This window comes from Eumetopias jubatus, unplaced genomic scaffold (genome assembly GCF_037043125.1).
Source record: "Eumetopias jubatus isolate StellerSeaLion01/CBP00866 unplaced genomic scaffold, mEumJub1_p1.0 scaffold_1, whole genome shotgun sequence".
Lineage (NCBI taxonomy): Eukaryota > Metazoa > Chordata > Mammalia > Carnivora > Otariidae > Eumetopias > Eumetopias jubatus.
In genome coordinates, this window is record NW_028274807.1 from 150330974 (window position 1) to 150346260 (window position 15287).

The window sequence follows — 15287 nt, forward strand, 5'->3', positions numbered from 1 at the left end:
AAAGGAGGAAATATCTAAAATAATGTCTTCACTTATTCCCCACTTAACTGGCCTTAAAAGGAAATCAGAGAACCCCCCATCTATTTGGATGAGCTCATAATTTTCATAGCTTCTCATAGTATGATATTCCTATTTATTATGTTTTGATGTTAAGATTCAAAATCAGGCGAAGAAAACTACAGGGTATCTGTTGGGGTATGTTTTCGCTTACCTTTTTACTTCTTTATCTGATTCATTAACAAATCTCTAATATGCTAGAAACTGACATAAGACATAATATTTGCCTATACAGAACTGTTGTTTTCTTTCATTCCCTAGAAAATATTAGGAGAGATGTTCATGGATTCTACTCGTGCATATACTCATAACAACATGAGGAATATATAAAATACTAAGGACTATCTTCTGAAAAAAATTTTTTTTTCTTTTTACTGCCCACGGTATTTGTTAGTTGTTTACTTATAAAGGGAAACTATTCCATAACCCAAACAGGTCAGTGACAAACTTCCATGGAACTCAACCCAAAAAAATTCTTTACATTCCAAAATTATTTTACACCCTGAGTGATACCAGCCTTCTTCATCTCCTCCAACTCTTTCATGGAATCATAATTTCTGTAGAAATCTGCATATGCCTTCTTTCTTGGTTCGGCCACAGCAGACTTACAGAATGCTGCAACCCCCGGGGATACAGTGAACACTCCAACAATATGAAATCGCAGATGCTTGGCCAGAAGGCCTCGCATCTGAGGTTTCATCAGAGCACGGGAAGTCATGGTAGTTACTCTCCTCAACACCAACCTCAAACCCAACATCTTTCCTGATACCTTGAGTATCTTGATATAACAAAATAAGGAACATTATACTGTTTTGCCCCAGTCTAAGTCAATAAAGTACTAATGAAACAGTATGTAACTTCTATTCGGACTTTAATTCCAAAGAAACAGAACATTTTATGACATATAGCACTTCGAATGTTCAATTAAATACTAGTCATGATTTAATGGGTTATACTATTTAGTTGAAGGAAATTTTTTTCTTTGTGAACAAAATTTAAAATATCCAGACCTTCACTTATCTACCTACTATTTACATATAAATTACTGAATAAATCTCTCTTCATGTAACTGTAACCAGGATTTTGATTCAGAAATATATCTTAGCTACTACAATAACAGTATAGATATGCACCAAACAGCAATTTACTATATGGCCTCTAGACCCCTTATTTCTCCTCCTTTCCTTTATAAGCTGTCTCCTGGCCATTTCGTTGATTATAGTCTTGACTAAAGGCAGGGTGGTAGGCAGAATATGGCCCCAAAGATTCCAAATCCTAATCCCTGAAACTGGAACATATTAGGAGTATTTGCAGATGTGATCAAATTAAGAGCCTTGAAACAAGGAGATTATCCTGGATTACCTGGGTGGGACCAATCTAATAACATGGGTCCTTAAAATCAGAACCTTTCCCAACTGAGTTCAGAGAGAAGGGGAGGAGTGATTATGGTAGAATGGGCAGAGATGCAACATTGATAGCTCTGAAGATAAGGAAAGCGACTATGCATCAGAGGACGTGGCAGCCTCTAGAAGCCGGAAATGGCAAAGAAACAGATTGTCCCCTTGAACTTCCATTAAGGAACGGCCCAACTGACACCTTAATTTTAGCCTGGTAAGACTTGTGTCAAATTTCTGAGATTTGTGTTGTTTTAAGCCATTAAGTTTGTGGTAATTTGCTGCAGCAGCAAAAGAAAACTAATACGAGTAGGCAGATAATAAAAAAAGAACTAGGGGCGCCTGGGCGGTTCAGTCCTTAAGCGTCTGCCTTCGGCTCAGGTCATGAGCCCAGGGCCCTGGGATCGAGCCCCACATCGGGCTCCCTGCTCGGCGGGGAGCCTGCTTCTCCCTCTCCCACTCCCCCTGCTTGTGTTCCCTCTCTCGCTGTATCTCTCTCTGTCAAATAAATAAAATCTTAAAAATAAAAAATAAAAATAAGTAAAAATAAAAAAAGAACTAAAACTTATCAATCTGTGGCTCTGACCAGTATTTCCTACGAGGGTTTTCACAAGGGTTAAAAGGGAAAGAATACATATTTAATGGCTTATGATCTAACAGTATAGATATGGAAAAAGATTTTTAAAGGTGGAAAACAGAAATAGTATATAAAAATTTATTTAATCTCAGTAATCATAATTGATGGTGATAGTATTGTTATTCTAAGAGTGTTGTGTTTATAATGCTGGAATAAGGCAAATGAGTCATTTGGGGTCTTCTAATTTATCATCAGGTTCTTCGACAGGTGACCTGTAACAAAAACAGATGCAGCAGGGATATATAGATTTAAAGAAGACTTAAAAGATGTATCAAAACAATTTTTACATGGGCATGACTGTAGTACCTAGAGGCTCACATTTCGGTGATAAAACCTTAAAGAGACACAAGGAAGCACAACAAAAGTCAGTAGTTATTTTTGGAGAAAGGGAGGGGCTATGACTGGCCTGGGAAACACAGAGGGGCTCTCAGGGTGACTGGCGACATTCTATTTCTTGGCCTTAGTCGTGGTTACACGAGTGTTCACCATATACATATAAGCTATATATTTTTGTGCATGATTTTCTAAATTTGTTGTACTTTACAATTAAAATATTTTTACAATTAAAAGATTTCAAAATGTTTAAATGATATCACAGTGACATAGAATCCTACCCGCTAGCCAATATTCCATCCTTCTCAAGACCGGACGGAAACATAAATGAGTCAAGTATGATTCCAAATGATAAATATCTGCCTGGACTCTAATATTTCACTGTAAAAATTATCCCCCAAAATTACAAGGAACATAATTTTTATTTAATTTTATCAAGATTGTTGGCTAGGAACAATGAAAAGAAGCCTCAAATACCTAATAGAAGAGACAGGTTAGCCTTGGAAGTTGCCACTGACTGTCAAGCTGGCAAATGATATTCTGTTGCTAAATAAGGCATTCTTATGTCATAAATTCCACCAGCATATATCTTAGGGAAACCACACAAATAAAACCATAAGAATTGATCTCTGGTCTTAGGGGTTGGGCTGATTGGTTTTTACTATAACTAATGAAGTAAATATGAAACTATCCCAACAAGTATAAGAGTTACGATAAAAATGAGAGATTTAATTCTCAAATAATCACTACGACTTACCTCTCTTAACTCTCCAATTCTCCGAAGTGCTTTATCTTGACTCTGACTTAATATACCCTTTAATTTTAAAAAGAAAAAAAAAAGCTGGTTCAAACAACTGCATGACATAGTAATGAAAAGCAAGTAAAAAAGAGCACAAGTCATTGAACTTTATCTTCAACATTCTTTACACTGGGACTATACAACCACAGTTCTCTACAGTTCTCTACCGCCACTTAGTGGTAGAATTACATACATCTAGAAATAAAACTCGAGAGACAATTCATAGAGACCCAAGCAAGGTACCCCCAAACAGTAGGAATAAGTGGGAATAAGATGAACTTTTAAGCATGAATTTATGGAATATTAATAATACAATGGATTAAATCAGAGCTACCCTCCACTTCAAAAGACCTCATGTTTAAGAGAACACTGTCAAACTAAAAACTCTATTTGTAATAATCTAATTTTCACACTTGTTATAGACAATGAGAACACTGAATCAGCAATAAATAACTGGTGTTACCAATTCTGAACTGATTATACTCCAGAACAAAGCCAGGAAATTTAATGTTGTACTTAATGGAGATTATTTATGGTAGATTAAATATTTTAAGATAATGTACATGGGGAAATTAATTTTACCAAAATTCACTTTACAAATAACTTTTTGGTTATGTAATTAGTGTTTTTAGATGGGACAAAATGCTAAACTGTTTTAAATAACTTCTACTGTAAAAAATAAGACTATATTTTTTGTGCATGATTTTCTATATATTTTACCATTAAAAGATTTAAAAATGTTTATAAGTGATACAGCAGAGATACAGAATGCTATCCCCTAACAAATATAAGAATATAATTCTCCATCCTTCTCAAGACAGGACAGAAGCAGAAATTAGTAAAGCATTATTCTAAATGATAAATATTTATGTATCTTAGCACAGCAAACTGATGGCACTGTTTGAAGTGGAGTGGATACTTCCCCTTAGCTCTGACCTGTGAATTATCACCTGGGCTACCTGGTGGGAAATGTCTAGCCACGGGACAGGGTGACACAGTGGGGCCAAGGTGGGTCACCCAGAAGAGCTTAATGGCTTCCTCCTTCTCCACATACTTGACCAAGAGCTTTACAAGAAGCAGCCTCAGGAAAAAAGAGAGAGGATGCTTGTGTTCGGACCCTGATAGAATGATATGGAACAGAAATGTCTGCAGGTATTTCAAAAACAGAAGGGAAAGCTTAGAAGGTTGTATGTCTCTACAACTAAAACAAAGATTCAACCTGCAGACCAAGACACTAGAAAGCATGTTTGAAAGAGGCAAACATGCCTTAAATCCAAACCTCTTGAACACTGCCGGGATCCAAAACAAAAAAAGCCCATCCCTACCAGAGGTAAAATCTCTGGAATTTTCCACTCACTCTCTTTATTAAAATTGCCAGTAGTAAAATAGGTTAAATACATGGATCGCATGGAGAATTATTAAAAGTGAGGGTCAGAACTATCTTACAATAAGACTCTAATTTTTAAATTATGTATGAATCAATATCACAGCCAAGATATCACTTACTTGTAACTTTTTCTTCTCTCTCTGAAGAGTCTGATAAGCTATAACAAACTAAAATAAAGACAAAATCACCAATAACATCAGTCATTCCTAAATAAATATTCTAAACTCTGCTAAAATATCTTTACAAAAGTAAAAAAATACACAAATCGGAAGAATCCTTTTATAGATAATTCAACCTAGATGCATATACAGTCAAAACAAACATTAGAAATGTTTCTAGAAAGTAAAATGTAACTTGACTATAAATAAAGATATTAAATCTGTACTTGATTTCACCTTAGACACATACATCTTTAAATTTCACTACTTAGGGGCGCCTGGATGGCTCAGTCAGTTGAGCATCGACTCTTGGTTTCAGCTCAGGTCACAATCTCAGGGTCCTAGAATCTAGCCCCACGTTGGGCTCTGAACTCAAGGGGGGCGTCTGAGAGTCTCTCTGTCTCTCTTTCCCTCTGCCCCTCCCCCGGCTCGGCTCAGTGCTCTCTCCCTTTCTCTCCCTCTCTCTCAAATAAATAAATCTTCAAATTTCAGTACTTAATTATGAATGGGGTAGGGATTAAAGCCAATTTGCCTAAGGGGAAGAGACTACTCAAACTGTAGTCACCACCAGCAACAGCATCCCCTGGGGGCTTGCTAGGAGAAATTTTTGGGTCCCACCCCAAACTAAGTGAATGAGACTGGGGGTGGAGGGGGGACAGGATATGTGTTTATTTAGCAAGCTCATCAGGTGATTCTTGCTTTGGGCTATTACAGACCATGTAATTCGTCTCTAAAAGTCTCTGATTATAGGAACTGTGACTATGGCTAGGTAAAAATCTGAGGAAAGGAACTTATAACCAACATATGAAAACTGGTAATTTGGGTCCTAAAGAGATGTTTAAACATTTAACCTAATTAAATAGGATATTTGAACATTCTAGCACAACCTGATGAAATTACGGATTAACAAATCTTTTAACCTATTAATTAGCATTATTCATCTGAAAAATAAGCACATGACTCCACTAAATTATTTGGACCCCACTTTAGAAGTACAAGAGGACTCTGAAGACATAGGCTACAGCTTTGGGAGGAAGTACTCCCCTGTTCTGAGCCCTGCCATTTCCCTTGGAAGGTTGCTGTGTGCCCCCAAACACATCTGCTGATGTCTTGAGTTGAGAGGCAAGCAGCAATGGAAGGTAAGTAAAGCAATAAAGAAGAAAAAAAATTCTGCCAAAGACCAAGATCCTCCTGCTCTTATGACCTTAAGCTAGGCACCCTTATTGCTGGATAGGAAAATGGTATTCAAAGAGTGGGGAGCAGTACAGGTGAAGAGCGACCTAACGATTGGATGTCCCTTACAGCGCTATTTTATCCTGGTTACCTACAGTGCCAAGGAAAGACAGACAAAGACTACGTGCTCGGGGCGCCTGGGGGGCTCAGTCGTCAAGCGTCTGCCTTCGGCTCAGGTCGTGATCCCGGGGTCCTGGGATCGAGCCCCACGTTGGGCTCCCTGCTCAGCGGGAAGCCTGCGTCTCCCTCTCCCGCTCCCCCTGCTTGTGTTCCCTCTCTCGCTGTGTCTCTCTCTGTCAAATAAATAAGTAAAATCTTAAAAAAAAACAAAGACTACGTGCTCTTTTCATCCCTAATAAGCTGCATGACTCGACTTGGGGTGGCACAGAAGAATGGAAACCACCAGAAAGACCTAAAATCAAATCCACAGTTTGTTAACTGCTACCTATGTGACTTTAAGCACATTATTTAAACTCTATGATTAAGTCTCTAGGAGTCTCTAATCCCTATTCTACAAAACAGAGCTAATTAATATCTATTTCACAGAGACGGTGTAAAATTCAATGGCACTATAAACATAAAATGCATAGTGTCTTGCATACTTAAATACTAATTATACTACTGCCCCAGCTTCAAACTCAGAAGCCATGGGTAAGTCAACAACAACAAATTCAGGACCATTATTAACTTGGATAGAAATAAAAAATAAATGGTGCACCTGGGTGGCTCAGTCGGTTAAGCGTCTAACTCCTGATTTTGGCTCAGGTCATGATCTCAGGGTCGTGAGATCAAGCCCCGCATGAGGCTCTGTGGTCAGCCAGGAGTCTGCTTGAGATTCTCTCTCTCTCTCTCTCCCTTTGCCCCTCCCCCCACTCTCTCTTTCTCAAATAAATAAAATCTTTAAAAAAAAAAGAAATTTAAAGGAAAAAGTTGCCTGATTCCACAAGTACCTCATGAAATAGGTGGCTTTAATGCTCTGTTTACATCTCTAGAGTCCAGCCAACTGATAGATTTTCGCCTAATATTTCCTTTCTATTTTGTCAGTACTAGTTTTAAAAAGATATTTTATATGTTTCATTAGGGGTTTCTGTTGCTATTTTTGGCTGCAGGGTAAAACTACACATATTGTAGCCATAACTGGGAATAGAAGTTATGGCTAACTTTATATACGAACCTTGAACTTTATTATTCATTACTTAAAGTTAACTACAATGCTGGGTTACAAACTGTTAAGACAATAAAACATTACGCATTGTCTTAAAAAAAAAAAAATCCATGGGCAACTTGCTCCAGAAAGGCTTTCCTGAAGATAAATTGTTTTAACTACACAGGGCAACTAATATAATTCAGCCCAAAAGGAAGAAGAGAAAAGAGAGATGGGGCAGGACTACTTCCTCCTCTCTTAGACCACAGAGAGTCATCCTCAGGGGGTTTAGCAGTTAAAGATTCATTTGAGGCAAAGTTTAAATGTAGGTATAATGAGCATGAACCAAATGTGTCAGAAAATCAGACTACCTAAAACATAACTGGGATCAGTAGTAATGAAAATCTGGTTGGCAGAAGAGGTCATTTTGGAACTATAGCACTTAGAGGATGAACAAGGGAGGGGATGTGAGGAGGAAAGACGATGCACTGTGCACTAAGTGTCCAAGCAATGTTGGAGAGAGGGGCTGGGGGAAAAAAGGGGCACAGAATGTGCAAACCAGAAAGCTACAGACAGTGATCCTCTCCAAAATTTTACTAAATGTCTTGCCAAAGGGCTTCTGTTCACCTGAAAATCTTTTAACTAGATAATGCCACAAACTACCCACCCTTCGTAATCAGTGTATCTAGGGAATCAACAGTTTAAGCAACCACAAGAATAAAAGCCATACAGTAACATGAATCAGAGAACAATGGGAAAATATTTCATATAGGCAAAAAAGTCAGCCCCTACCTCAGAACATTTTCCTTTGTAGCTATTCAACCTTCGTTCCATTCTTCGCAACCACTGAATCAACTGTTCTTTGCTGAGACTGTCTAAATTGGAGAGTGAGTCTTCGGGCTCACTCTCCATATCAGACGATGGATCAAAGGTGGCCACAGAGGAGTCCAGGTCAAATCGATTCAGGGACTCTCTGGAAGATGTTCGTACCAAAGACTCTTTAGAAGAAGATCGGAAGAGAGATTCCTTTAGTGGACTTCGAAACAAAGACTCCATAGAAGGCACCCGGAGCTGGAGCTTCTGTGCAAAAGACTGCATGTCACCAGACTGTAACCGAAATCCAACGAAACATGGTTAAAATGCACATTTAGACTTTCAGTATTCTCTATCACCATAAATAATCTATTAAAAACTCTAACATGGGGTGCCTGGGTGGTTCAGATGGTTAAGCGTCTGCCTTCAGCTCAGGTCATGAACCCAGGGTCCTGGGATTGAGCCCCACATTGGGCTCCTGGCTCAGCAGGAAGCCTGCTTCTCCCTCTCCCTCTGCCTCTCCCCCTGCTCATGCTCTCTCTCTCTCTCTGTGTCTCAAATGAATAAAATCTTTTTTTAAAAAAAGGCTCTAACAAATTCAATTTATATTCCTGACATTGTACATAATACATTGTTTTCTGAAAAACAAGAGACATCTCGTTATTTCTGAAAAAGCACTGGACCTGGAGTCAGAGGACTCAGGTGTAGGTGCCAGGTTCGTCACCAAACAGTGGAACAAGCTTCACTAAGTCATTTCCCTTCAGTTTGCACATCTGTAAAAAAGACGGATGCCATGCTTTCCCAGCTGACCTCACAGGTATGCTGTGAGGATTCGTCCCCTCAACTGTAAGATCCTTGGAAGCAGTGTTATCTGCATCAGCAGTACATACCCAGTGCCTAAAAGCAGAGTATATAATATGAAGTGTGAAGTGTGTGGCTGAAATCAAGTGGGCTTTACCTTGAGTCTGTATGGAGGTGCTAATTCCTCATCACTCCCTTCAACAAAAGAGGGGAATGGGGGAAAGGTGAGGGTAATGCTTAGTGAGCCCACTTTGTTCAATAAGAGAATGCCAGGCAGAGTTGACTAGTGGCATCCAGCTCTGCTCTAATTATCATTCTGTCTACTGGGAATAAAAATAAATATAAGATAAAAAATAAAAATAAGCATTAAAAAATCATGGAGGGCAGCTGAAAAGTCTGAGCTTGAGTCCCTCTGCACAGAGTCCCTCTGCACAGATCACTAAGTCTGATGTTAGAAATAGTAATAAGCAGGGGTGCCTGGGTGGCTCAGTCGGTTAAGCAGCTGCCTTTGGCTCAGGTCATGATCCTGGGGTCCTAGGATCGAGCCCCGCGTCCAGCTCCCTGCTCAGCAGAGAGCCTGCTTCTCCCTCCGCCTGCCACTCCGCCTACTTGTGCTATCTCTCTGTCAAATAAATAAAATCCTTTAAAAAAAAAAGTGATAAGCAAGAGCTGTTCTCTTAATTTGAGTAACATTCATTTCTTTTTTTCTTAAAGATTTTATTTATTTATTTGAGAGAGAGAGAATAAGAGACAGAGAGCACGAGAGGGAAGAGGGTCAGAGGGAGAAGCAGACCCCCCCGCTGAGCGGGGAGCCCGATGTGGGACTCAATCCCAGGACTCCAGGATCATGACCTGAGCCGAAAGCAGTCGCTCAACCAACTGAGCCACCCAGGCACCCAAGTAACATTCATTTCATTAGTAACAATGAAAAATAGTGTAATTCAACAACCTGCTTTAAACTACAGTATTTTGTTCAGGTTACAGCAGTCAGTATTTAACAGGTGCTTCCAACAAACTCATTCTCATTAGTGCCACAGGGTCACCTGCAAGATCTCAGCAATGCCAGGAATGAATGCTCAGAGAAGACTGAGGTCATGTGTGGGCAAAGATTACAGGAAAAGAAAAAGATTCTCTTTAGTATCCAATTTTAAAAATCAAACCAAGAATACTTTACTCATGGATTTTAGAGATTTAGTAATAGTATTAGGCAAGGTGGGAGTAAGTAAGAGGGGATAACATGCCCCACCCCCTTCATATGCACAGAGATTTATCATAGGTTGTTTGTAATAGTCAAAACTGGAAGAAACCCAAATGTACACCACTAGAGGATACATGATGTAAATTATAATACATGAAGGGAGGTTCAAGACATACTATTAAATGGGAAAAACCAAGTTAGAAAACAATATGCATATTGTGAACTCATTTTGATTTAAAGCAACGACATGTACTTTTCAATATACATGCATATGTGTAAACATATGTGTATGTTCACACAAACACCCTTAGAATCAGATCATTAAGAATAAACACCAAAAGTTAACAGTGAGTGATGCCGTGTGGTAAAATTTTAGGTGGTTTTTTAAATTTTCATTTTTTATATTTTTTTGTACTTTCTAGGGTTTTTTTTCATAATGTGTAAGTTTTGCCCGTATATTAGGGGAGGGGGGAGATGGAGAAAGTCTTAAGGAAGAGGAGAGACCTTTATGCTCAAAAACCTTTAAGAACTGCTTTACTGATATTCCATTACCAGCCACTTCTGACCTAAGCCAAAAGTGCTTTTCCCTTCACACGGTAAGTTGCCCTAGGACAAACAGGTGAAGCAAGTTTGAATAACACTAGAAATAGCTGGTTTAGAGTCAGCCAAAAGCTAATGAACAATGTCAAAGACATGTATTTGCAGAAGCTGATACACTTAATAACTGCCACCTCCACCACACTGGGAAGTAACATGTTTGAGTATAGTGATTCAGCCTGTGGACTGTTGAGTAAGGGTGCCTGAGTTCAAACCCTGGCTCCACCACTATGTTCTACATGCCCCTGACCAAATCACTTCACTAGTCTTATTTCCCCCTCTGTAAAATGGGGATGATAAAAATAATTATATGATGATAATAGTCATACCAGCCACCTCATATGGAGGCCACAAGGACTAAGGAGTTAATACATGCAAAGTGCTTACAATGTAGCAAATACTCAATAAACATTAGCAATTGTCATTAATATTAGAGAAAGAAGACTAAAACAAAAAACAAACTTACAAATAAGAATGTCATATACAAGCTTATGTGGCAGAGTCTTCTGATTATATGATGCGGTAGCTAAGAGCACAGGCTATGAAACCTGACATCTTGGGACCAAATCTTAGCTCTCCCATTTACTGGCAATATGACCTTAAACAAGTGACTTAACCTTCTGTGCTTCTGTTTCTTCATATGTAAAATGCGGATAGCAACTACTCACCTCATAGGGTAGTTGTGAGGAGTAATAAATCAATACATATGCAGTACTCCGAAGTATGACTGGCTTAAGGTGAACAACATATACTGGCTACCATCTGATATCCAATCTTCTTTTCTTTCTTTTTACCAGACCCCAATTTTGTTCAGAGTAACAATACACCCAGGTAAAAACATTCACCTTCCCAAATTCAAATTAAAGCCACAGGAGATACAACCGTACGTCCACCAAAATGGCTAAAATTAAAACTATGGAAAATACCAAGTATTGGTAAGGATGTGGAGCAGTCCACTTTGGAAAACTATTTGTCGGTATTTACTAAAACTAAACACGTGTACACAATCTGAATCAGTAATTTCACTACTATGTATATACTCAATAGAAAGGTGTAAATATGTTCAACAAAAGACAAACTAGATAGTTTATAGCAAACTTATTCAAAATAGCTCCAAACTTGAAGCTACTGTTGATGACTATGAATAACCAAATAGATACATTGCAGTCTGTTCACCAATGGAATACTAGACAGCAATGAGAATGGTTTACAACCACGACAATATAGATGAATCTCATAAATAAAGTACCGAGCAAAAGAAGACAGACACAAGAGTACCCATTTTTACTCTGCTTACATAAATTTCAAAAACGGGCAAAATTAACCTAGATGAAAGATAGAAGTTACCCCTGGGAGTAAGAGCAGGGAATGGAAGGGAGCACAAGGGCTTCTGGGATACTGGTAATTTCTGTTACTTGATTTGGAGCGTTGGTTACAAAGGTATAATAAGTTCAGCCACTATTGTACTATTTACACTAAGTGGAAATCTATAAAATACAACCTTCTAGGACAGGTATTATTTTCTTTATAAAAAGGAATATGGCTTTAGTCCTTGTCTTCAGTCTTTCCTCCTGTCTAAAATGAAGGTGCAATTCCTGGAGGCCAACTTGTAGTAGTGAGGGTGAAAGGCAGTGGCAAGGATGTGGGGGGACAAGAGGCTGAAGGGAGAAGGGCCCTTAATCCTCAGGCCTTCTGATGTGTGAAAAACTAAACTCCCACTCGTGCCAACTGTTGTCAGGTTTCTGATCCAAAGACATTCACCAATTTAGAATTCATTTTTGAAAAAACTGAAGGGGGTTAGAGAAGGAGAAATATATATGCAAAAATAAATGAACACATCAGAGTTACTTTTAATTCCTTTCTGTCTCCCGTTTGACCCTGTTTTCAACCCCTCCTTTTATTCCCCCAACACTGTTCTTGTTCAGACCCTTATCCTCGTATCAGCTGGATACCTGCAGCAGCCTTGTGTTCTCTTGCCTCTAATCTCTTACCCCAATCTACCCTGTTGCACTGTCACCACAGACTTGTCTTCCTAAAACATCATCCAGACCATTTCATTCCAATTCTTAACCTGGGTTCTCATTTAATATAAAGTTCAAAATCCTTAGCTTATATTTACGGTTCCCATTTCCCAAGACCCTTTTCTGTGTAAATTCACCCCTCCATGTACCAAAACCTTGAGTCATAACAGGCAACTTCCTGCCCCGGAACAAATGCATCATTGTGTGCCTCTGTACCACTGCCCATAATTTTCCTGCATAGGAAAATCCAGACATCCTTCAAAACTCAGCTCAAATGTCAGCTCTTCTAGGAAACCTCAGATCTCACTCATCAGAAGTAACCTCTCTTGATGGCCTTAGCTTTTACTAGAACCATTACTGGAGCGCTTATTGCATTCTGACTCACCATTAGTTACTTACATGCTGGTATAACAACTGAGTTGTTTATGCCCCAGAATAACTACAGTGACATCACAGCACAGTGATTAAGAACACAGACTCTGAACCAAATTCCCTGATGTGAATTGCAGCGTTACCACTTGGTAGTTTGTAGTTTTAAGGCCTCTGTGTTTCAAAATGGAAATAATAAGAGTACTACCCTAGTAGGATTGTTATATAAGAATTAAATGAATGAAAACATTTAAAATATTTAAAATAATGTATTATATGCAGTAAGCACTAAGTTTTCCTGTCATTATCTCTTCTTCACACACACCCTCACCCCAGACTTTATGCTCATTTAGAAAAGAATCCATATTCCCTATCTCTGTCTCCTTGCCACAGTGCTTTCCATAAAGCAGCTACTTAGTACACATTTGTTCAGTTGTATCTTAATCTATCAAAATGATAATGATGATCTAATAAGAGATATTTAAACATTCAGTGTTTTGGTCAAAACGAGATGTATCAAGCACATCATTTTACAGATACAGTATATGTTATTCTAGAAATCATCAAAAAGTATTAGTACACAATCCATAAGTCAAAAAGAAAAAGGAAGAAATGAAAACACACATCCACAAAAAGATTTCTACAATAATGTTTAGTAGTTCTATTCATAATAGTCGAAAACTGGAAACAGCCTAGGTGTCCATTAACAGGTAAATAAACTGTACAATATCTCTTCAAAGGAATCCTATACGAAAATGTAAAGGAACAAACTACTGATAACCACAATAACGTGGATGAAATCTCAAAAACACTATGGTGAGTGAAAGAAGTCCTACAAAAGAGTACATACTACATACATGAGGCTACTTTATATATAAAGTTCTAAAACAAGCAAAACTTGGTATGGTGGAAAAAATTTTTAAAAGATTGCCTCTAGGAGGGAGAAGAACCATAAAGGAACTTTCTGGGGTGTTGATAATGTTCTATATTTCTGTATGCGTTTAGCATATGGGTTTGGCATATATATTTGTTAAAACTCAGTTAATGCACACTTGAGGATTATATATTTCATTTTACTTAAAATTTACCTCAAAAAAGGACACAACTCCTAGAAGAAAAGATAGGCAGTAAGCTCTCTGACATCAGTCTTAGCAGTATTTTTTTGGGCCAGTCTCCTCAAGCAAGGGTAACAAAAGCTAAAATAAACAAATGGGATTACATCAAACTAAAAAGCTTTTGCACAGTGAAGGAAACCATCAACAAAACAAAAAGGCAACCTACTGAATTGGAAAAGATATTTGCAAATCATACATTTGATAAGGGATTAATATCCAAAATATATAAAGAACTAACACAATATAAAAAATTTTTTTAATGGGCAAGGACTTGAATAGACATTTTTCCAAAGAAGACATGCAGATGGCCAATGGGCATGTGAAAAGATGCTCACCATCATCAGGGAAATGCACACCAAAACCACAACGAGGTATCACCTCACAGTAGTCAGACTGGCTATTATCAAAAACACAAAAAATAGCAAGTGCTGGTGAGCATGTAGAAAAAAGGGAACCCTGGCTCACTGTTGGTGGGAATGTAAACTGGCACAGCCACTATGGAGAACAGTATGGAGGTTCATCAAAAAATAGAAATTAAAAATAGAACTACCATACGATCCAGCAATTCCACTTCTGGGTACTTATCTGAAACAAAAAAATGAAAACACCAACTCAAAGAAAATATATGTATCCTTACATTCACTGCAGCATTATTTACATTAGCCAAGATACAGAAGGAACATCTAAAGTGTCCTTCAATAGATGGACAAAGAAGATGTGATATATATATATGTATTATATATATAACAGGAATATTACAGGAATATATATATATAAGAATATTACTTAGCTACATAAAAAGAATGAAATCTTGCCATTTGTGAACCTGGATGGACCTAGACGGTATTATGCTAAATGAGGTAACTCAGACAAAGAAAGACAAATGCCCTATGATTTCACTTATCTGTAGAATCTAAAAAAAAAATAAAACAATACAGACTCAAAGATACAGGAAACAAACTATTGGTTGCCAGAGTGGGGAGGGGTCTGGGGAATAAGGCAAAATACATAATGAGAATTAATAGGTAGAGCCTTTCAGTTATAAAAGAAAGAAGTCAGGGGGATGTAATGTACAGCATAGGGAACACAGTAATACTGTAATAACTTTGTATGGTGACAGATCCTGGTAACTAGACTAATCAGAGGGATCATTTCCTAACATATAAAAATATCAAATCACTATGATGTGCACCTAGTATGAAACTAAAGGTATATTGTATGTCAATTATAC

At 38.0% G+C, this 15287-nt stretch overlaps 1 protein-coding gene and 1 pseudogene across 5 annotated transcripts in view; both read right to left on the reverse strand.

Moving 5' to 3' along the window:
* GOLGA4 (golgin A4) overlaps nucleotides 1–15287 on the reverse strand; it is a 121305-nt gene that overhangs the window by 69790 nt on the left and 36228 nt on the right. For all 5 annotated transcript variants that reach the window (XM_088026743.1, XM_028107079.2, XM_088026741.1 and 2 more), the window contains 3 exons: nucleotides 7935–8249; nucleotides 4727–4774; nucleotides 3179–3235 (listed from right to left, as the gene is read on the reverse strand). In XM_088026743.1, coding sequence (XP_087882869.1) covers nucleotides 3179–3235; nucleotides 4727–4774; nucleotides 7935–8249 — 420 coding nt within the window. The remainder of the gene's footprint in view (nucleotides 1–3178; nucleotides 3236–4726; nucleotides 4775–7934; nucleotides 8250–15287) is intronic.
* On the reverse strand, nucleotides 548–775 carry LOC148165078 (cytochrome c oxidase subunit 6C pseudogene; annotated as a pseudogene).